The following is a 23,636-nucleotide window of genomic DNA, read 5'->3' on the forward strand; positions in this document are numbered from 1 at the left end:
TTCTTCAATATTTACTTTATTGTCTTATCCAAACTGGTTATCTTACAGGAGCAGGGGCCCTGCTTGGTTGATGTAGAACTACACAAGATAGTCAAGGATATTAAAAAACTGATGACAACGGTGATGTCCCAGATGCCACAGGAAGGAAGAGGAAGGGATCACCCTTGCTACCACAGGTAGTAGCTTAGGATTGGTTGGTTCAAGAAAGGATGTCTTTTTTCAGGGCAATGTCAGTTTTGTGTTGCCCCCGTTTTTATCCTTTCTGTTACCTGGCTCCATCACTTAGCTCTAACCTGTTGTTTTTTTCTGTCCCAGCTGCCACCAGAAGCTACTCATGTAGGACACTCCACATGAAAGCAGGCAGGAGTTTGGGGTGTTATAGTCAGGGGAAAAGTCCCTCATCCTCCCTGGGCAGTGGGGGTGAGGGTAACTGCCCCCTTTTCAGTGCGATGATCCTACTCCCATGGGTCTTCTGGTGCCTGCTCAGGGAAGATCTCTGCCGGAAACACTTCTGGCATTGGGTACAGCGGTATGGCATCTCCCCTGTGTGCACGCGTCGGTGCTTGGTGAGCGAAGAACTGTGGGTGAAGCTCTTCTCACACTGGGTGCAAGAGAATGGCTTCTCCCCCGTGTGCACACGCCGGTGATTGTTGAGATTAGACCTGTCGGTGAAGCCCTTCCCACAGTGGGCACAGTAGAACGGCTTCTCACCCGTGTGCAGGCGCAGGTGGTTGGTGAGTGTGGAGCTGTGGCTGAACCTCTTCCCGCACTGTGTGCAGCAGAATGGCTTCTCCCCTGTGTGCACGCGCTGGTGCCTGGTAAGATTAGACTTCTCAATGAAGCCCTTCCCGCAGTGGGTGCAGGAGAATGGCTTCTCCCTCGTGTGGATTCGCTGGGAAAAGAAAACCAGAACATTTCCCAAAGAATAAATGGCTTGTTAATGACTCCGCATCTGGTAAAGCCTGTTGTCTCCAGCTTCTAGCAGCTCCCACTCCTCCCGCATGAAATACACAGCCACATCCTCAAAGGCCACCTGAAGCTGCAGTCACAAGCATTACACCACCAGCATCTCCTGCTTCATCTTCCTCAAATCTGACCCTTACTCCTCAGGTGACGCAGCTGCTCCAGCACAGGGCCTGGGATGAATACACCTCTACAGACAAGCTATCTGCTTTAGCTCGGGTCATCCAGGGAGTCAGCACAGCTATTCTCTTTATTCTCGAATTATTCTCTTTATTAGCTGTGCCATCCGAACAACCCCAGCAGAGACTGCAGTCCAGGTGCCCCGAGTCTCCAATGGGGAACCTGTTTTCACAGCAGTAACTCACAGGGAGAACACCCTACCTAGGAATGGGACCCTGGGAAATCACCCTTCTCCACCAGACACTGCCCAGGAAACAGAGTGTTGGTGGTGGGGAAAAGAGAAGACTCCTGACATGAGGCTTTCAGGTGGGAAGTTTTGCAGGCCCCAAATCCCAGATTTACTGCCCCCTGCAACATGCAGTGAACCTCCCTTTTAGCATCCTACATGATCTGCAGCTGCTGCAGCCAACCCTGTTGTGCCCAGCCATGGAGTGAAAATGAAGGGCAGGGGAAAGAGTAGAGTCAGGAAGGGGGAGATGAGGATTCCCAATGGTCTGGGCTGGGATGAAAGAAGCAGGACTCAATGTAAACTCAGCCTCCAACTCCACGCACAGAGACAATGATATTACAGCTCCCCAGAACAGTGTCCATTTTCCTTGGGCACAAGTCACGCCTGTTTGCTTGGAGAGGGCTCTTCTAGATACAAGCAACTATGGGAATGTGTCCTTGATCCCAGCCAGATACTTGTGCAAGGAGACAGGGATTCATTTCCTGTTCTCGCAGGCTGATTATGACTTTTCCTCCAGGACTCAAGAATATTGCTCATTCTTAGCAAACTCCAGCTCTTCATCCTGCCCTGGCACCGGCTGGGCTGGAGGGACCCTGCTGGACTTGGGTGCAGAGCTCCTCCACACTTCTCAGGGGGAACCTGGTGGGCTTAGCAGAGGAGACCCACACCCCATGCTCCCTGATGATTGCTGGATACAACAGAGTAGCTAGAGGGACTCTCCCCTGGGACCCAGGTCTTAAAATCCTCTCTTGAAACACCCCTCAGAGGAAGCTGAAGTAGCACTTGTAGAGGCAGGAAGTGCTGGACCCACAGATGCTGACGGCAGCAGTCCTTGTCCCAGCCAATCTGTACTTGGCAATGAGCTCCTGCTTCCCCTCAGGCCCTCCCTGCTGGCACCATTTGGATGCAGCCTCTCTTGCTCTAGCTTCTTTTTGTGGCTATTCAGGTCTCTCCGCTCCTCTGGCTCTTCCCCACTCCCCCAACTCTTGGTAGCCGGTGCCCTGGCACCATGCTGACACCCCACTGCAACTTTTACCTTGTTCACAGCCATGTTCTCCCTCTGCTGTGGACACCTCCCCTGCTTCTCATACACTTGGCCTGGTCCAGGTCCTCTCTCTCCTGATCTTCCTGGGGATGGACTCAGCAGCTTTGGGTTTACAGGTCCTTCTTCAGGAGGCTGCTCCTCAGCTGTGCTCAGGCTCCCTGCACCTGCTGGGAAGGGAAGAGCATCCACAGGTCATAGGCCTCGCTGGAACATCCATCAATATATACATACTGCTCATACAAAAGCTTTGCTAAAGCATTGGCGGCAGTGGGCTTGATCAGCAAAGTTGGCTGATGCCTGAACTCTTCACATAAGCAAAACCTGGCATGTGGGCCAGAGCGGGAGAGGGCTGTACAAGGTGGAGAACAGTGTGGAGTACCACACGGTGGAATACCACAATGATAAGGCTGGAATGGGAACCCCCAGGTCACAACGTGGAGCAAGACCAAGGCACAGGATGGCTCAAGATAGTCAAGTTATTGGTGGAGTGTAACATATATGTCTTTTGATCACTGTATAAAAGGAGAAATAGAAATGAAGGAAACTTTGTATTGTCCTAGGGGAGCCCGCATGGTGCTGTGCCAATGCCTTGTCATGGGCATATGTGCATTAACATCTTGTCCATCAGACCATGTGCATTAGGGCCACACTTTGTAGACAATAAACCTGGCCAAGCTTCTGCCACCAAACTGAGCCTGTGGTCATTCTTTAAGTCAAGATTGATGTAGGGATCTCCTGTTAGTGATTTTTTGCCAGCTCGGCAGTCCCTGAGACTTCAAGCCCTGCCGCACATTCAAATTCAAGCTAGATAGAAAGCAGTCAAAAAGTTGTTACACAATTTCAAGTGCTAACTTCGCAGCCGGTTGGCACTTTTTATAGCTGGACGGGCATTTTTATGGTGTCATAGTTACTTCCATATGTGGCCAGTCTAAATTTATTATGCAATTAGCCAGTGAATTGTGTGATAATTACTTTGCTCTTGTTGCTGGTTTACATTACACAACTGACTAGCAAATTGTTTAATATATGTAATGTGTGGCAAGGACTTTCAATACATGCAACACATCAATAACACCTGACAAGGACAGTGATGATGACACAGATTAGCCCTGGTGCTCCTGGTAAAGGCAAAATCCCTTCTATTCCCATGTGCTGGCATATGCCAAGTCGTCCCCCATGCCTCAGTGTATGGGAGAGGAGAGATGTAAGAATCAAATCCCACAAGTCTTATAAAGACAACTGCTACACATTACATATATTACAGAATCAACTGGTGAATCTCCAACAAATATAGATTGGCTACATGTGCAAAGCAAGACCGGCCACAAGAGCAGAGAAACTCTCACACCATTAACTGGTGAACTGCGCTATAAATTTAGACCAGCCACACATGCAAAGTCATTAACGTGTTAAAAATGACTACCCAGCTATCAAGAGAGCCAACCAGCTGCAAAATTAGTGTTGGAAAATGTGTAACAACTCTATAGCTAATTTCTATCCAACTTTCATTTGAATGTGTAGCAAGGCCCTTCTAATAAATCTCCACAGCAATGAAGCTAGAGATGAGCCACTCTGACTCTGCCCTTGCTGGGACAGGCAATGATGGACATCACTCCTTGTGGGAGACATGACGGGGAACCTGGTGCTGCATCACAATCCACATTGCAGAGGATGCGGAGGGAACAAACAGGTCACTTCCTCCAGGGGCTGAGGGTGGCTTCTAGGTGGATGGCAAGAGAACAAGCAACATGTTGAATTGATCCCCAACAAAACACTTGAGCAGACAAGACTTTTCTATGACAGGAGGTGCTGCCTGCTGCTAGAAAGGGCAGAATGAGCACATCTTACCTGTCCCAAGTGAAGGCCCTCCTTTGGAGAAACAGCCCAAGGAACCTTCATCTTCCGATGAGTCCCAGGTCTCTTCTGTGTCGGGGGAATCTGCAACAGGACAGAGGTCTGAGGTTAACTGTAAATAAAAACCAGCCCAAAGTCACTAGGAAAACCCATTGACTGCACACCTGCACCAGCCTATTCCTGAGCACAGAGGGCTCATGGAGGGTATGACAAAAGTGACTGGGTCTCCAGCACTGAAAATGATCATAGCAGCATTCAATGTAACCACAAAAAACTGCCAGTGTCTGCTCCCATGAGGCCGTGCATAGTCACCAAGCTTGCCAAAAAAACTACTAGCTGGTTAAAACTGAGCAAAGTCACTGCACGTTTTGTCCAAGTGGAAACATCGCCAAGGACAGCAAGAAGATGTGCCCTTGTCACAAGGAAGGCTACCAGCATCCTGGGCTGCGTTAGTAGAGTGATGCTAGCAGACAGAAGGAAAGGATCCTTCCCCTCTACTCGCCACTGTGACCAGGTTTGGCTTTCCACTACAGAAAGGATGTGGACAAAGTGGAGAGTCCAGTGGAGGGCAACAAAAATGTTTAGGGGGCTGAGGCACATGACTTCTGATAAGAGGCTGTGAGAACTGGGATGATTTAGTCTAGAGAAGAGAATACTAAGGGAGGATTGACTAGCAGCCTTCAGCTCCCTTGAAGGGTGGTTCCACAAAGGATGGAGCTGGACTGTACTCTGTGGTGGCAGATGACAGAACAAGGAACAATGGTCTCAAGTTGCATCAAGGGGAGTTTAGGTTAGGTATTGAGAAAAACTCTCACTAGGAAGGTAATAAAATACTGGAACAAGCTACCCAGACAGGATGTAGAGTATCTATTCTTGGAGGTTTTTAAGACCACAGTAGACAAAACCTTGGCTGGGATGATCTAGTTAGGGATAGTCCTGGCTTAAGCAGAGGGGGGGACTACTTGACTTCCTGAGGTCCCTTCCAACCCTAATTTTCTATGATTCTATGTGCAAAAAGAGAGAAGCATGAAAAGGAAAACCTGACAGTCTGGGTACATTTATGCAGAAAGGGTTTTAGATAAATACCCAAAGGTGAAAACTAAGTTATGCAAATAACCTGTAAATGGCCAGAAACAGCATCAATTGTCATGGGGGAAATGACGGATATGCAAGTAACAGAAGGCATAGAATGGTTTGGAAACAAAGCAGTGTTGGACTACTAGTATGCTGGGCTACTAGACCACGTCCCTGAATGTCCCAGTGAAATCCTGGCCTGTCTGATCAACAGGACATGGGAGCAAGATTTGCTGGCAAGGTGACTAGGGTATGTCTAGGTACAAGAGTGCATGCTGGCTGCTGAATAAACCTACATGAATCCAGAAAAAACTCCTGCTTCTGGAGCATTTTCTCTCTCTCTCAACAACCCACTGGTTCCCTAATCCCAGGTTTCAGGATAAAAACACAACAAAGATAAAGGATCTTGCCACTGGGTATTGCTGTCCTGTCAGGCTGGAGCTGCCTGCAGACAGAGATCGAGGCCCTGTCACCACAAAGATTCACAGCGAGAGATCCCAGCCCCTTGCACCAGGGGTTGAACAGCCAGGCAGACACCAGTATCCGGGCCCCACCGTACCTCTACCCAGGCCCCTGGCACATTACCTGGCTCCTCATAGGGCAGGGGCTCCTCTTTGGGGACACAAGGCAGCTCCTGGGGCTTTGGGGCTTCACCCCATCCTGCCTCCTCCAGGGGCACATTCCCAGGATGGAGCTGAGGCCGCTCCAGCCAGGAATAGAAAGGTTCCCTTGATGCCCCGGGTCCCTGCATGTCCGCGGCCATGTCCTCGACCTGCCTCCGTACCGTAACCTGGGAACAAGACAACCACATTGCTGGGAGTTGAGGCTGTGAGAGTGTATCCCCAGACACCTGCAGATGAGGAGGTAGTATTGACGACCAGAGTGAAATGCTCTTACCTGGAGCATCCCTTTGCCAGCCCCAGCCAAAACCCCTCAGCCAGGGTCATCACCTTGGCACAGGTTTTTACACTGTGTCCACACTCCCAGCTTGGTATCTCCTGGCGCAGGATGTCCAGAAACTGCTCTAGTACAAGCAGGTCCAGCATCTGCTCCTTCCTGCAGCACTGGGGCTCCAGCCAGCACTGGCAGAGCTCCTGCAGGAAGCTGCAAACCTCCCAGGACCCCTTGGCTGCCTGGGAGCAGACACCTCAGGCCAACGTAGCTGACACCAGTGCCCTTTCTGATGACGCAGCCAAAGCAGAGACACTCACCTGCCAGTGCTTTATGGGCTCCTCCAGAAGCTCCTGCTTGACCTGTAGTGGTGTTGCCCATCTCAGGGATGCTCTGCTTGTCCTGGCCCGGACAGCACGAGGGGCTTTCCCTGCCCTCTCAGCTCCTGCCCCCTCAGCTCCTGCCCCAGCCCTAGAGCCAGCTGGGTCCTGCTCCTCCATCATCGCTGGATGCTGCAGCAGCACTGGGAAGAAGAGACCTAAGGCTGATTCTGGGTCCCGCTCAGCAACCAAGTTCTCTGCCTCACCCCAGCCTGGCCCTGTGTTCTCACTCTCCCGCCCCTCACATGCGAGGCCTGTTGGCAGGGTCCTGGCTCCTGGCTGCCTGCGGGAAGGAGACGACAGGGTTTTATCATGTGATGGGGGAGCCAGAACCATGACCCACCACTGCAGTTCCACAGCTCCTCAGCCAGCCCCAGCCCCCTCGGCCTCTTCCACACCGAGGGGCCATGTGGGGGTCCTGCCCTAACACAGGGCACAGGGAATGGGCTGGATTTCAGAGCACCTCTCCAGGGCCTCAAAGCCCCTACAATGTGGTCCAAGCTGCTGGTTCCCTTCACTTCCAACCTGCAAACCCTTGCCTCAATCTGGTGCAACCTGCCCCCTCCTTTGTTTCCCCAAACCACTTCAGTGCCCCTCACTCCTAACTTGCAGCCCTGCCCCTCACTCCCAGCCTGCAGCCCTGCTGACACCCCTGACTCCTTAATGTAGGGCTGACCAGGTTCCACGTGCAAGCTACTCTCTTCCCTTTCCTCCAGTCCCAAACTTCCTCTTCCTTTTCCCCATAGGCAACATGTAGGGATTGTAGGGTAGCACTTCTCCAGGCCTGGGTGCTGCGCTCCTGTTGCTCCTGGCCCCAGGGCACCGATGTGGCCCCATGCTCCCACTCGCTGCCACTTCCCCCATCTGCCACTGCTGCCCTTCTACCGTTTCCCCATCCCTCTGATCCTGACTCACTGGTCCATGTCCCAAGTGCTCCAGCAATCCCAGTGCTGCAGCTGGGAACTGTGTGGAGCTGGAGTGGCCGGCTGGCCAGCAGGCAGGGTTGAGGGCAGCAGGGAAATGTCTGCGTCAGGTTGGGGGGAAGGGGCAATAAGCAGGCATGCAGCGCATATCAACAGCCAGGCGGTTGTGCGGTGCCGCGCTGGTGTACCAGGGCTAGTGCCGGTGGAGCCCAAAGCGGGGCAGCAGGACCATGGGGCCTGGGTTGGCAGGCGTCTATGGAGCCAGACTAGCTCCCCCATCATCCTCCTGGCTCAGTGCAACCCGGCTCCATAGACCCCTGCCAGCCTAGGTCCCGCACTCCTGCCATCCCACTCTGGGCCCTGCTGGCGCTGGCCCCAGTGCACCTCCGCAGCCCCGCACTCCTGCCCAGCTGTTGTTATACTCCGTGTGCCACTTGCTGTCCCTTCCCCCTGCCTTCTGCAGCCATTTCCCTGCCCGCCAGCCAGCTGGCAGCTCTAGCACATTGTGGTTCCCGGCTGCAGTGCTGGGACCGCAAGAGCCAGCCTGACCAGCCCTGAGGCCTGGGGCAATCACCCATGGTCCTCCTCTGCCTCTCTCCCCCCCACTCCTTCTTATCTCTGCGTCCCTTGGTGGGGAGGCAGGAACAGCTCCAAGGCAGAGGCTTCTGGCTGGGGGTGCGTGGCAGGGTGGGGCCGAACTTGCCGTGTCTGCCTAGCTCTGCTGCTAGCTCCTCCAGGGTCCTACTGCCCCTAGCTCTTGCCATCTTTGACAGGCAGCCAGGGGCAAATAAATATTCATTTTCTAAATTTTTTGAGGAGCCCTGCAGGCCAGATAGAATGGCCTGGTGGGCTGGATCCAGCCGGTGGGCTGCATTTTGCCTGCCCCTTATCTAGGGGCAGGGCCCTCACTCCCACTGCCCAGGTGTAGCAGGAACTGAAATCTGTCCCCCCCATTCAGCATAACAGTCCTGTTCCCATGGGCTCATTGGTCCTTGCTCAGGGCAGAGCTCGCCCACAAACACTACTGACACTGGGCACAGCAGTATGGCCTCTCCCCTCTGTGCATGCGCTGGTGCTAGGTAAGCAACCACTTGTAGGTGAGGCTCTTGTCACCCAGAGTGCAGAAGAACAGCTTCTCCCCCATGTGCAGGCACAGGTGGTTGGTGAACATGAGGATGTGTACAAAACTTTTTCCCCATGTGCTGGCTGCAGCTGAATGGATTCTCCCTTGCGTGCTTTTGTTGGTGGTTGATGAATGTGCAAGTGTCACTGAAGCTTTTCCCACACCACAGGCAAGAAAAAAAGTGTCTCCCTTGCATGCAGGCGCAGGTTCTTCATCTAGTTTCAGCCTCTAGGAAAGCTCTTCTAATACTGCAGGCAGAACTGCCTTTTGCCTGTGTGCACATATAGGTGCACACAGGCCTGAGCACAGAGCTCTGTGTGAAGTTCTTCTAACCCTGGGTACAAGGAAACGGTTTCTCCCTCACATGCATACATAGATGATCTTAATGCTCATGAGTTTTGGTGCAGTTCTTCTCCCACTGGATGCAAGAGAATGGTTTCTTTCTTGCGTTCACACACAAGTGATGAATGAAGTTGGAGCTCTGCATGAAGTCCTTCCTGCACTGGCTTCAGGAGAATGGCTTCTCTGTGTGCAAGCACAGATGCTGTGTGAGCTTGGAGCTTTGTGTGAAGCTCTTTCCACACCAACCAGAAGAGAATGGCTTCTTCCCTATGTGCACACGCAGGTGCCGTGTGAGTGTCGAGCTATCAGAAAAGCTCTTTCCACACTGTGGCCAGGAGAATGTTTCTCCCGTGTGCATGCATAGGTGTTTGGCAAGTGTGGACCTCTCGATGAAACCCATCCTGCAGTGGGCACAAGGTTAGGAAACAACAGTTTCTCCCTTGTGTGTATGCGCAGGTGCTGCCTTAGTGTGGAGATCTGCGCGAAGCTCTTCCCACACTGGGTGCAGGAAAACGGTTTCTTCCTTGTGTGCACACGCAGGTGACTCACAAGTGTTGACCTCTCACTGAAGCTCTTCTCAGACTGGGTGCAAGAGAACAGCTTCTCCCCCATGTGCATGCATAGACGGTTTGTGAGTTTGGAGTTCCTTATGAAACTCTTCCCACACTGGTCACAGGAGAATGGCTTTTCACCCATGCGCACACGCAGGTGATATGTGAGCGTTGACCTGTTGCTGAAGCTTTTGCCACACTGGCTGCAGGAGAACAGCTTCTCCCCTGTGTGCATGCACAGGTGACTGGTGAGGTTAGAGCTCTACACAAAGCTCTTCCCGCAGTAGCTGCAGGAGAAGGGTTTTTCCCCTGTGTGCACACAAGTGACTGGTAGGTATGGAGCTCTACATGAAGCTCTTCCCGCATCAGCTGCAGAAGGGCTTCTCCCCCCCGTGTGCACATGGAGGTGTTGTATGCGGGAGTATCTCTTGGTGAAAGTCTTCCCACAGTGAGTGTAAGAAAAAGGTTTCTCCTCACTGTGGACATGCAGGTGGCTTGTGAGTTTGCAGCTCTTTGTGAAGCTCCTCCCACAGTGGGTGCAAGAAAATGGTTTCTCACCCATGTGCAACTGCAGGTGTTGAGTAAGTGCAGAGCTGTTGCTCAAACTCTTCTCACACGGTGCAGGAAAATGGTTTCTCCTCCAAGTGCACACACATGTGTGTGGTGAGTATGGAGCTGAGTGTGAACCTCTTCCTACACCAGCTGCAGGAGTACAGCTTTTTGCAAGTGACTTGTGAAATGGGAGCTCTGCATGAAGCTCTTCCCACAGTGGCTGCAGGGGAAGGGTTTCTCCCTTAAGTGCTTGTGCAGATGATAGGTAAGGTTGGAGCTCTGCCTGAAGGTCTTCCCGCACTGGCTGCAGCAAAATGGTTTCTTGTCTATATGAACACGCAGGTGATTGGTCAGATGGGAGATCTATGCAAAAATTTTCCCACAGTGGCTGCAGGAGAAAGGCTTCTCCTGTTTGCACGTGCAGATGCTACATGAGCTTGGAGCTCTTGGCGAAGCTCTTCCAAAATGCAGGAAGGAGAATGGCTTCTCCCATGCATACATGCATGTGTGGCTTTGGAGGTGATCGCACCAGGTGAAGCTCTTCTTGCACAATGGAACAGCTGCTCCTACATGTGCATCACCTCATGAACTCGGAGGTTGCTTACCGAGATAAAGCTCTTCCCACACTCTGGGTAGAGGTGGGGGTGCACCACTGAATGCATTCTCTGGTGCCTGAGGAGAAGGCATGGATGGTGGAAGCTGTCCCCACACTCAGCACACAGCTGGACATTTTCCCTCCCTGTGGTTCCCCTGTGGGCTCCCGAGTTCCTTTTTGTCCCAAAAGCTCTCACCGCGCTCTTCACATATATGCACCCCTGCCTGCAGGGAACCATGTCCTTGAAGCTCTTCAGGTATTTCTGCCCTTCAAATTCTGCCCTGCTCCTTTCAATCTCCACTGTTCTCTGTCCCTGTTTGGTGGGGAGCTGGTTTCCAGCCTGAAACAGCTTCAGGTTGGCAGGCCCTTCCTCATGAGACTGCTGCTGCTCAGCTCTGCCCAGTGACTCAGCATTTGCTGGGAGGAGATGAGACCCCAAAAATTAGTCTTGCTCCAGCTGGTAAAGGGAAAGATCTGCTATTCCTTCATGCTGGGATGTGCCCCAGACCCTGGTTGGGCCCAGGTACCTCTGTGAAAACAAGGGGTCCAATTCAATGTGGACTCTATGTCTCTGGTCTCACAGCTTGTATCCCTTGTGCCTAGTGATGGAGCAAAACGTGGACAATTCTGGTGGAAACAAGGAAGTGCTTGTATTCCCCAAAGAATGAAAGCTTGCAAATCCCAACTGCATCTAGCAGGCATTTTAGACAGCTGGAGGTATTGACCGAATACTGCTTTATTCCTCTGACTGTTCCAGAGAGGAGAAGCAGAGTTCCAGTTCAAACTAAGCAACAGGACTAGTAGCAGTGGGTACCAGAGCACCAGCCTCTCTGCAGCCCAATCCTTAATAGTACCCACAGGGTTTCTGCCAATTCTGATAGGTGTCATGGAGCAATACAAACGAGATCATGCCCTGTCAGAGAGTATAACAGAGGTATGGCTACCGTGGACTGGCCTATCAACTCTTGCATTGCTGAGGGAAGATGGAAACTTAAGCTCACGGTACCCCAAATAACAGATTTGTGCCTCAAATCAAGACAGGCTAGGCTTTGTCCCTAGCCTTCTAGTACTTTCCACTGGGCAGCGCCTCCCATCCATGACAGAAATCCTTGCCAAAATGCCTCCTGAGAGGAGGATGTGAGGATTGAAGGCGGATTTCCTACCTGAAAAGCCCTAAGTAGGGGAAGAATAAGGGATCAGTTGCCTGTCCCTGCATCACTGAACTGCAAGGAGTGCATGCACACACCTGCCTGGACAACACAGATCTGGCTAAGCTGTGCAATTTTAAAACATTGTGGCAGCAGCTCAAGGCAGGTGTTCAAGTTTCCAGCTCCCCCTGTGTATTAAGAGGTTCGCAGATGAGGAAGGTGGGAAGAGGACAGGGATTTTCAAGACTCACTTGGGGACAAGTCCTCAGACAGCGAGCTTTCTCCAGCTTCTTCATCATCACGGATCCAGAGCTCCATCTCTCCTTGCTGGATGCGGCAGATTAGGTCTGGTGTGGGACCTCGATATCCTGTGTTGGGGAGTGTATAGAGGCTGGTTATTCCACTATCCAGTAGGGCTGTGCAAAGGTTCGGTCGCTGATTCGATTTGGAGGAGATTTGGCCTGATTCAGCAGTCAAATCTCCGTATCCGAATCGAATCAGGAGACCCATTAAATCTCTCTGAATCGAATCAGAAGCCTTCGATTCGATTCAGAGAGATTCAACAATTCACCTATAGACACAGCTTTATATGCTTGGAAATACTTCCGGTCCACTTCCCGGCACGCCACCAAGCACACGGTGGGGCCTACCTTTGCTCCTGTGGGACGCTTCATCCACCCCACCATCTCAGCGTTCATAAGCTGCGCCTGGTACCTCAAGGTATGTAGAAAAAACATATAAAGCTGTGTCTATGGCCAAATCACTGATGCTCCAAATCAGAATCAAATCTTCAGATGAGGACAAATTGAATTGGGACAGTGATCTGAATCAGTGAATCGAGTCACTGTCCCCCAAATCAGGCCAAATCCAAATCAAACACTGCCCACTTCACACACCTCTACTATCCAGTGCCCAATTGGGACTTGGATTAAGGATTCAATAGACTCAAATATTCTAATGGAGACTCAAGGGAGGACACTTAGGAAGGAGAACATTTGAGCTAGTGTGGGAGCTCTGTATCCTGTTCTGGGGAGTGTATAGTGTGTGGTTACTCCACTATCCAGTGCCCATTTGGGATTTGGAGAAAGGATCTAATGGACTTTAACATTTAATGGGGTCTCAAAGGAAAACGAAAGAAGAACATTTAGAATAAAAGAGAAGCCACTACAGGTAGAAACCTTCAACAGATTATGGCCTTAGTCACCTGAGTAAGTGGAACAATGGTTACATGAAAGATAAACCATTAAACCCTCTGAAGTATATGTAGGGTAATAAACTCACAGTAGCACCAAGGAAGGTAGGCAGAGATGCAGTGATCTATGATGTGCAAAAAGGAAGACAGAAAATGCTTTTATAGCTTTTCAAGGTACTGATATGAATAGAGACAGTGAACATGTTCATAGCCATTGATCTAAATGATCTGATTAGGGTAATTCCAGGAAAAAAAAAGGAAACGGGTTTATTTTCAATAAAAGTTTGCAAGTGAAGACTCAATGACAGACTGAGGACAACGAAAGCTTGGATATCGGAAAAAAAGCAATTCATTTTGGCTCCATATAGAAAAAGATTAATTAATTAACAACTGTAGAGGGAACTATAGCAGCCTTTTCATCCAATGGGTGGAATCTTTATGAGAGGTGACGTATACATGCACATGTACTTAGGATACAGACTACTGGGTTTGTGGATATGGATAAAAGAAGGAAGACAACACATTTTTCTTAGTAAGAAAGTCAGTATTATGGTACTGGTCCACCCAGTTTCCCAGGAGACGGCTGATGATGATCACATTCAAAAGAGATTGTCATTCAATAAAAATAGGTTGCACAATGACTAAAACCAGAGATATAACCAAATCTCAAAGGCTGGTACCTTGTCAAAACAACATGTTCCCCCACAGTATCATACTTGCGAACTTAGGCCTATTCTCAAAGATAAAATACAGAAAGAAGATATCAGGGAAAGAAAAAAATAGTGGAAGATAGCTTAAACAGAAAGCCTGGGCTTTGTAACAAAATTGACCAACAGTCTAATAATATGGAGAGCTTAATACAGATTTACTTTGAGATTCAGAGATGGTAACTTTACTTACAGCTGCTCAAGATGTATTTGGTAAAACCCAATCACATAAGACACACCATGTGGGAAACAGAGGTTTCATTAGGTTTCAAAGTAAATAGGGAAGTCTTTGATAACAGACAAAAGTGGATTGAGACCAAGTCCTTTATGCAGAAATGACAAGAACTATTACGACAGTAGCAAGAGGATGAGAACACAAATGATATCCTGTCTTCAGACCCATAATGATTCAACAAAAGACTTGGATAATGTTGTATCCAATGCTATTACTGATGAGAAAGGAGGATTAACATGTGATCTGAAACAAATGTTGTGTTTTGAGATTTTATTGAGGAGGGAGAATATCCCAAGGAACATTTGCATCCATTGATGCTGTAATTAAGTTGAAATTCCAATATACAGTGCAAAGGAAATCAGGGAAGTCGTACATAAGTTGAAAGCAAGCAAGAAAAGAAGTTAAATAGGAGGTGCATATATTCAACCACTGGAAGTTCCTTCCTGAAGCATTAGGAGATGAAGGGGAATGGTGGTTGTGTACTTAATGAAGGAAACTTACAAGATAGAAGACTTGAAATGAATGGTGATTAATTATAATATCACTTTTCTCCTTCAAACAGAAAGGGAGTAACTACCAAAGTTCCAATGGCAGGAGAAGAAAAATGACTTAGCCACTTATTCCAAACTGATGATAAGTTATTGCAGCCAGAGTCAACGGGGAACGCACAGATCACGGATACTCAGTTTAGCTTGACAAAAGTAAAGAATGTCACTAATGAATAAGGAAAGCCCAGAACATTAAAAAAATGGCCTTTAGATATAAGGTAAAAAAGCATTTGCGCAGGTCCATAAGGAAGATCTTTAGCAGAAGTCAAAGAAGAAGCACTAGAAAGGAACGCTTGACTACTAAAAGCTATGTAAATCCTTCTCCACATAAATCAGAACAAACACCTGTAATAAAAATGCTTAGGAAGTGAAAAGTGTTTTTCACCAGGGCTCTGCACTCAGCCAGTGTCCCTGTACACAGGGATGGATGTCACCAAAGAAGATCTTAAATCATCTGCACCACGGGTCATGTGATTTTTACAAAGAGATTCCCAGTACGAAGAGCAATTCTAGCAAAAGACAACATCACGGAATGGCAAAGCACGTACTGGTCCACGGTGATGAAGATGCTAGAAAGTAATATGGAGGGAAACTTAGAAGGGCTCTTCATTAGAAATACCCATGTTCCATCACATGGACAAGTGTCGCTAGAGAAGCTGAGGAAATGGAAGAGCCATGGGTTGCAACAGCAACTGCTGCTAATGCCTCCATTGATTACCAGCCAATGCAAGTTAAAAAGGAGGAGAAAGGGGATTAAGGGTAGAAACAGATGTCATCAAACCACCTAGCATGGTGAAGGACCCAAGGAATCCACAATCCAAAGCACCCCAGGCTTTCCTTGCTTAAAGAGATGTGTCCCTGGACTCTCCCCAGCCTGCCTCTTCAAGTGGGGAACACTCAGCTTTCCCTACTTCTAGAGATCCCAGGGGTGTGTCTCCGTAAGTGGACAAATCCTGGTTTTCTGCATTTAATGAGATGCACCTCAAGATTCCCCAGGGCACATCTCTTAAACAGGGGAAAGCCAGGCAGGGATTACAGGGGCCTAATCCTGCCTGGATATTTAAGAGGTTTGCAGGACTGGGCCCTCAAGCCTCCAGAGCAGCTGGAGAAAGTTCCTGCCACAAAGCAGACATCCAGCCACAATTGAGTGGTACAATCCATTACTGGCATTATTGAGGCCATGACTCGTATGCATCTGTGGTGCAAGAGTCTTTTTGCTTCACCTTTGTGCCTCCAACAACTTTTTTTTGGAGGCACAAAGGTGAGCACAGGTGACGTGCATTTCCACCAGAGGATATGTAAACACAAAGTGGACAAGAGACCTGAGCGATGACAGGGCATTGGGGCAAAATTACATTTAAACCACCAGCAAAAAATGCACAACAATATGACTGTAAGGGAACAAGGAGAAGCATGGGACATTTCTGATCTCTCACAGCTCTAGGAGGAAACAAGAATCAGAACGTTACCCAGGGAAACAAGTGCTTGGTAATTCCTCAGCATCTGGTCCTGGTAAAGCCCCTTGTCCGAAGCTTCCAGCAGCTCCCACTCCTCTCGTGTGAAGTACACAGCCACATCCTCAAAGGCCTCCAGGAGCTGCAGTCACAAGCATTACACCATCAGTCTCCTGCTCCAGCCTTCTCCAGCCTAAACAAACCTAGATCTTACTCCTCAGCTGACACACGCTCCACAAAGGGTCAGCTTGGATACAGGTCTAAGGACAGGGCAGTGTGTTTGTGTGTTTTAGCTCACATCATCCAGGGAGCCAGTGCAGCTATTCCTTCTGCCAACATAATGCTGTACCTACAAGGGAGACACTGCCATCATAATGTCACCAGCAGAGACTGCAGTCCAGGAGCCCCAAGTTTCCCATGGCAAACCTGTTTTCACAGCAGTGTCTCACAGGGAGAACACCCTGCCTAGAAGGGGGACCCTGGGAATTCACCCTGCTCCACCAGACACCACCCAGGAAACACCGGCTGTCGGTGACGTAAGAAATCTTCTATTTTCCTCATGAGGGTCTGGGGTGAGGAGCTTTGCAGGCCCCAAATCCCAGGAGATTTACTTCCCAACAAAACAAAGGGAACCACCCTGCCAATATCCTACATGATCTGGGACTCCTACAACCATCCCTGTTATGCATAGCTGTGAAGTGGAAATGAAAGGTTGGGGAAGGAGCAAAGCCAGAAACAGGGAATGGAGATCCCCAATGACCTAGGCTGGGATGAAGCAGGTGGGACTCAGTGGAAACTCAGCCTGAAAGCAGGAGAAAGAGGGGGCTGTGGCATTCTAACTCCATGTACAGAGACAATGATATTACAGCTCCCCAGATCAGTGTCAATTTCCCTTGGACATGTCACACCTGAGGGCTCAGGGCCGAGGGAGAACAGTATGCCAGATATAAGCAACTCTGGGAATTTGTCCTTGATCCCAGTCAGACACTGGTGCAAGGAGACTGGGATTCATTTCCCTTTCTGGCAGGTTTGTGTGTTGCACCTAGGGAGGAAGAATCATCAACACACCTGTAGCCTGGGAGGTATACTGAGTAACACAACAGCGGAGAGGGATCTCGGAGTTGTAGTCAACTCCAAAATGAACATGAGATACCAATGTGATGAAGTAATAAGTAAAGCTAACTGCACTCTTTCTTGCATAAGTAGGTGTATCACAAACAGGTCTAAGGAGGTGATACTTCCCCTTTATGCAGCATTGGTTAGGCTGCAGCTGGAATACTGCATCCAGTTTTGGGCGCCGCACTTCAAAAGGGATGTAGATAACCTGGAAAGGGTTCAGAGGAGGGCCACCTGTCTGGTTAAAGGATTATAAGAAAAACCCTACAAGGGCAGATTGAGGGACCTGAATCTCTTCAGGCCCCCATAAGACAAGGCGGAGAAGTAATATTGTGGCCGTCTACAAGGTCATTGTGGGGGGACAGCAGGAAATAGGGGATACGACGTTTACCAGAGCACCCATTGGGCTAACTAGAAGCAATGGCCACAAACTGAAGGAGAGCATATTTAGGTTGGACATCAGGAAAAAAATCTTTACAGTGAGGGTTGCCAAAATATGGAATACACTTCCAAGGGAGGTGGTGCTGTCCCCTTCCTTGGAGGTATTTAAGAGATTGGACAAACACCTGTCTGGGGTCACCTGATCCCAGCACTCTTTCCTGCCCTGGGCAGGTGGTCAGACTAGACAATCTAATAGGTCCCTTCTGAAACTCAGAAACACTACTCACTCCAAGAAAACTGCCAGCTCAATATCCTGCCATGGCACTGGGTGGGTTGGAGGGACCCTGCTGGACTTAAGTGCAGAGCCCTTCCACCCTTCTCAGGAGGAACCTGGTGGGCTCAGCTGAGGTGACCCTCACCCTGTGCTTTCTGGTACTGGCTCTCTTTTGGGTACCCATGCTTCCAGAGGCAGGGAGCACAGATGCCAAGGGCAGTACTTTCAGTTCCAGCCTAGCAGGTAGCCCTCAAGCCCGCCCTGCTGGCTCCATTTGGATGTAGCCTCTCTTGCTGGTGAAGCTTCTTCTTGTAGCTCTCTCCACTCCTCTAGTTCTTCCCCACATCCCCAACTCTTGCCAGGCTTTACCCTGGCTCCATGCTCACACTCCACTGCAGCCTGTACCTTGCTCGTAGCCACATTCTTTCTCTCCTGTGGGCACCTGCCCTGCTTTTCATGCACTTGGCCTGGCACACGTGTCAGGAGTCCCCTCTCCCCAGATCTTCGTGGGGGTGGCCTCAGCAGTTCCAGGTTCACAGGCCCTTCCTCAAGATGCTGCTCTTCAGCTATGCTCAGGCTCCCTGCACCTGCTGGGTGGAGAATAACATCCACAGGTTGTAGGCCTCACTGGAACATCCATCAATATATACATACTGTTCACACAAAGGCTTTTTTGCTAAAGCACTGGCCAGAGACAGCCTGATCAGCAAACCTGGCTGATGCCTTAACTCGTCATATAGGCAAAACTTGGCATGTGAGCCAGAGAATGGGTGGGGAAGATGGCTGTACAAGGTAGAGAACAGTTCAGTACCAGGATAAGGCCAGAATGGGAACCCCCAAATCAGGATGTGGAGCAAGCCATGGTACAGGATGGATCAAGACAGTCAAGATAATGGTGGAATGTAACATGTAATGTGTCTTTTGACCACTGTAGAAAAAGAGAAATAGAAACGAAGGAATCCTTATATTGGCCTAGGGGAGCCTGCGTGGTGCTATGCCAATGTCTTGTCATGGGCATACGTGCATTAACACCTTGCCTGTCAGACCACTAGTGTGTTAGGGCCACACCTTGTAGACAATAAACCTGGCCAAATATCTGCCAGTGAACTGTGCCTGCGATTGTTCTTTAAGTCAAGATTGGTGTTGGGATCTGCTGATGGTGATTTTTTCCCAGCCCTACAGTCCCTGAGACTTCAGGCCCTGCCAAGTGTTCAAATTCAAGCTGGAAAGAAACCAGCTATAAAGTTGTTATAAATTTTCAAGCACTAGTTTCATTGCTGGTTGGCTCTTAAAGCTGAATGGACATTTTTATGGCATGACAATTACTTTGCACATGTGGCCAGTCTAAGTTAATTGCACAATTGACCAGTAAATTGTTTAATATACACAATGCTTGGCAGGGGCCTTTAACACTGACAACACATCAATAACACCTGACAAGGGTCAGCGATGATGACACATTAGCCTTAGTGCCACTGGCAAAGGCAAAGCCCAGCTACTCCCCCACGTTTGTGTGTGCATAAGCTCACCCACAGGCCTCTATGTATAGGGGAAGGGAGAGTTGGAAAAGTCAAGGTCCCACTGGTCTTCTAAGGCCCCTACTACATGTTACATCTATTACTCAATTAACTGGTGAATCGCACAACAAATTTAGATCAGCTACATGTGCAAAGTAAGACTGGCCAGAAGAGAAGAAAAACTCTCACACCACAAAATGGTTAATCACGCGATAAATCTGGACCAGCCACACACGCAAAGTCATTATTGCCTGATAAAAATGACTACCCAGTTATCAAGAGTGTCAAGCAGCTACAAAGTTAGTGCTTGAAAAATGTCTAACAACGGTATGGCTGGATTCTACCCAGCTTTCATTTGAATGTGTAGCAGGGCCCTTCTGAAAGACCTCCACAGCAATGAAGGAGGGGATGGTCCCCAATGATCTGCCCTTTCTTGTGGGCAACCACAGACATATCTCCCTCCGAGAGACAACAGGAACCCTGGTCCTGCACTAGAATCCACATTGTAGAGGAGGAGGTGGGAAATAAATAGGGCCACTTGCTCCATGGGCTGTTGGTGGCTTTTAGGGGGATGCCAGGAGAACAGGCAACATGCTGAATTGATCCCTAACAAGACTCTCGAGCCGACTAGACTTTTCCACAGACAAGAGGTGCCTCCTGCTGCTAGAAAGGGCAGAACCAGCACCTCTTACCTGCCCCTGGGGAAGGGCCTTGTTTGGGGAAGCAGCCCAAAGAGCTTTCATCTGCCAATGAGTCCAAGGTCTCCTCTGTTTTAGGGGAATCTACAATGGGACAGAAGCCTGGGGTTAACTAAATAAAAACGAACCCAAACTCACTAGGAAAACCCATTGCTCGCACACCCACAACAGCCCATTCTTGGGCACAGAGGGCTCATGGTAGGCATGACAGAGGAGTGACTGGGACTCCAGCATCTGTCATAATCACAGCAGCATTCAGTGTCACCACAAAAACTGCCAGCATCCACTTCCGCAAAGTCCTGCATAGACACTGAGCTTGCTAAAGAGCTGCTGGCTGGTTAAAGCTGAGCAAAACCACTGCAAGTTTTGTCCAAATGCAAACACTGACAAGGACAGCAAGAAGACAGTGTGCAGAGAGAGAGAGAGAGAGAGAAAGAGGGAGAGGGAGAAAGTGTGATAAGGAAAGCCTACCAGTCTGGGAGCATTTGTACAGACAGGGATTTAGAAAAATACTCAAGTGTGAAAACTCAGTTAAACAAATAACCTGTAAATGGCCAGTAGCACAGCAATCACCATGAGGAAAATGATGAATATGCAAGTAACAAAAGGCATAAAATTGTTTGGAAACAAAGTGGTGTTGGACTACTAGACTGTTGGTCTACTAGACAATGCCCCTGAATGTCCCAGTGAAACTCTGGGTGTTCTGATCAGTAGGACAGGGAGCGAGACGTGCTGGCAAGGTGACTGGTGTATTTCTAGGGACGGGAGTGAGTGCTGAATAAGCCTACACAAGTGCAGAGAAAACTCCTGCCTCTGCAGCATTCTCTCTCAGTAGCCCACTGGTTCCCCAATTCCAGGTTTCGGGATAACATGAGGAAGATAAAGGGTCTTGCCACTGGGTGCTGCTGTCATGCCAAAGCTCCTGGGGACAGAGCCAGGTCCTATCGCCCCACAGACTCACAGCAAAAGACCCCAGGCCCCTCAGTTGGGGGCTTAACAGTCAGGCAGGCACTGGCATCTGGGCCCCTCAGTAACCTCTACCCAGGCCCTGGGCACATTACCTGGCTTCTTGTGGGGTGGGAAATACTCTTTAGGGACACAAGGCAGCTCCTTCTTAGGCCCCCGGGTTTCATACTGTCCTGCCTCTTCCAGGGGCATGTGCCCACGATGGGGCTGAAGCCGCTCCGGCAAGGAGCAGAGAGGTTCCCTCAATGCCCAAGGTCCCTCCATGTCCACAGCCACCTCCTCGAGCTGCCTGTGCACTGTGACCTGGGGACGAGACAACCACATAACTGGGAGCCAAGAGAGATGGGGTGGGAAGGAACAGCCTTAGACGCACTGAGACAAGGAGGCAGTATCAATGACCAGAGTGAAACACTCATCTGGAGTATCTCGTCCTCTGTTAGCCCACCCAAAACCCCTTGGCCAGAGCCACCAGCATGGTGCAAGTCATCATGTCATGCCCCCATTCCCAGCTTGGCGCTGCCTGGAGCAGAATAGCCAGGAACTGCCCCAACACTAGCAGCTCCAGCATCTGCTCCTTCCTGCCAGGCAGCACTGGCAGAGCCCCCACAGGTGGCTGCAAACCTCCCCTGGCCTCTGGCCACCTTGGAGCAGATGGCCCAGGCAAAAGGGCTGACCCCAGGGCTACATTTGACAACACAGCCAAATCACAGAAGCACTCACCTGCCAGTGCTGGATGGGCTCCTCCAGCAGCTCCTGCTTGTTCCAATGTGGTGCCGCCCATCTCGGGGATGCTCTGCCTGTCCTAGCTGGGACAGTACGAGGGGCTTTCCTTGCCCTTTCAGTTCTTGCCCTGAGCTCGAGTTCTGCTGAGTCCTGCACCTCCGTCTTCACCAGAGGCTGCAGCAGCACTGGGAAGGGGAGAACTAAGTCTAACACCATCCCCAGCTCAGCAGCCATCTTCTCTGCCTCACCCGAGCCTGGGCCTGAGCTCACTCTCCTGCCCCTCACATGCGGGTCCTGTTGGCAGCGTCCGGGCTCCTGGCTGCCTGTAGGAAGGAGACAATGGGGTTTTATCGTGTGATGGAGGAGCCAGGATTCAAACACATCGCTGTGGCTCCACAGCCCCTCAGCCAGCCCAGGTCACCCAGAGACGTTGTAGAATCTCCAGCCTTGGAGGTTTTTAAGGCCCAGCTTGACAAAGGGTCTAGGGAGGGATGATCCCTTCCAGCCCTAATTTTCTATGATGCCTGGCCCTGGTCCCTTGCGGGGAAAAGAGATTTTAGAAGTATAAATTACCAGAATGTCTACTGTCTATAGCTTAATCTCTCCCCCTCTCAAAATCTCTCTCTCTTTCTATCACTCTTCCTCTCTCTAAACATTTCTCTCTCTGCATCCCTGACTCTCTCTGTCTCATACACATGCAATCTCTCTTTCTCTCAGTCTCCCCCTATCTCCATCTATAACCCATGTCTATAGGTTACCCAAGGGTAATCCCCCCCACAAAAAACATGCACGCACATCTGGGGTAAATTTCACACACAGACATGTACACACACACACGCTTCTCTCCCTCTTGACACACAAGTTGCCTATGGGTAACTTCCCCCCAAAACACATGTACACCCCCCATATACATCTGGGGTAAATTTCACACACACTCTCACTCTCTGTCTCTCTCATATACACAGCAATTACTTAAGGGTAACCCCCCCAAAACACACACACATACATATGTGCACACATATATGCAAGGAAAATGGCACACATGCACGCACACGTTCCAGACACGCATGCGCACACGCGCCCCTCTCTCTGACACAGACACAAGTTATCCAAGGAAGCGGGTCTCAGCCTTCTTTCCTTTGCAGACCCCTAAAAAACGTTGAACGGAGACACGGCGGACCCTTCTGAACCGAAAGCCTGGGCGTCCGCGTACTTCTGACTGCTCAGTCACCTTCTGCGGACCCCTTAGACATAACGTGGCGATCCCCAGGGGTCCACAGACCACAGGTTGAAAACCACTGAATGACAGGTCACCCCCCCCCCCCCCAAACACACACATACACACGTCTGGGATAAAAGTCACACGCGCACACACTCCAAACACATGTACACATAGATATGGGCACTACGCAGAGCACGCACACACACCAGGCACACTACCTAAGGGTAATCCTCCGCCCTCCTTACACACACAGACACACACACACGCTTACTTGTACGAGGGGTACATTTTGTGCATGTGCACACAGACTCCTCTCTTGCACCCCCACCCCCCGGCACACACGTTACCAAAGGGCACCCCCCAACACACGCCCCCCCGCCCCGTGTCCCGCAGCCGCAGGCGCCGCCGGGCCGGACCGGCCTCCACCTGCCTCGTGCAGCCGCAGCCCGCGGCCGCCTCCTCCCATAGCGCTGCGGCCCGGCGGGACCAGGCCGGGCCGAGCCGAGCCGAGCCGAGCCGGGCCGGGCAGCCCCGCACCCCCACAAGGCGCCGGCGCGGCCCCTCCTCCCGCGGGCAGGGCAGGGCCCGGCCCGCCCCGCCGCCCGCCACGGAATGACTGTCAATGACTTAAAAACAGACCGCACCGGTTCAACCCAACGTGGCGCTCGGCGGAGCGCGGACGCCGGCCGCACGGCCACGGCCACGGCCGCCACAGCCCCCGCCGCCGCCATCCGGCCCGGCCCGGCCCTGCCC

General features: G+C 50.5%; 1 protein-coding gene across 5 annotated transcripts; it reads right to left on the minus strand.

Annotated features, from left to right (window-relative positions):
* Window positions 1–23,617, minus strand: LOC102569220 (zinc finger protein 2). 5 transcript variants are annotated; one of them, XM_059715098.1, is made up of 12 exons: window positions 23,528–23,617; window positions 21,659–21,984; window positions 21,034–21,241; window positions 19,967–20,056; window positions 18,163–18,347; window positions 16,002–16,128; window positions 12,102–12,218; window positions 6,557–6,759; window positions 5,931–6,135; window positions 4,266–4,355; window positions 2,409–2,584; window positions 1–892 (listed from the first exon to the last, which is right to left on the minus strand). In XM_059715098.1, the coding sequence occupies exons 2-12, from the start codon at window positions 21,893–21,895 to the stop codon at window positions 383–385; spliced, it is 2,148 nt and encodes a 715-aa protein (XP_059571081.1). In that variant the 5' UTR covers window positions 21,896–21,984; window positions 23,528–23,617; the 3' UTR covers window positions 1–382. The 5 variants fall into 5 exon arrangements, with proteins under 5 accessions (XP_059571081.1, XP_059571082.1, XP_019334367.2 ...); XM_059715099.1 differs by lacking the exon at window positions 23,528–23,617 and adding an exon at window positions 23,310–23,383 and having other exon boundaries at window positions 21,659–21,980; XM_019478822.2 differs by lacking the exons at window positions 19,967–20,056; window positions 23,528–23,617 and having other exon boundaries at window positions 18,163–18,344; window positions 21,659–21,980.
* Window positions 23,618–23,636: the final 19 nt, after the last annotated feature.

This window comes from Alligator mississippiensis, chromosome 11 (assembly GCF_030867095.1).
Source record: "Alligator mississippiensis isolate rAllMis1 chromosome 11, rAllMis1, whole genome shotgun sequence".
In the NCBI taxonomy this organism is placed as follows: domain Eukaryota; kingdom Metazoa; phylum Chordata; order Crocodylia; family Alligatoridae; genus Alligator; species Alligator mississippiensis.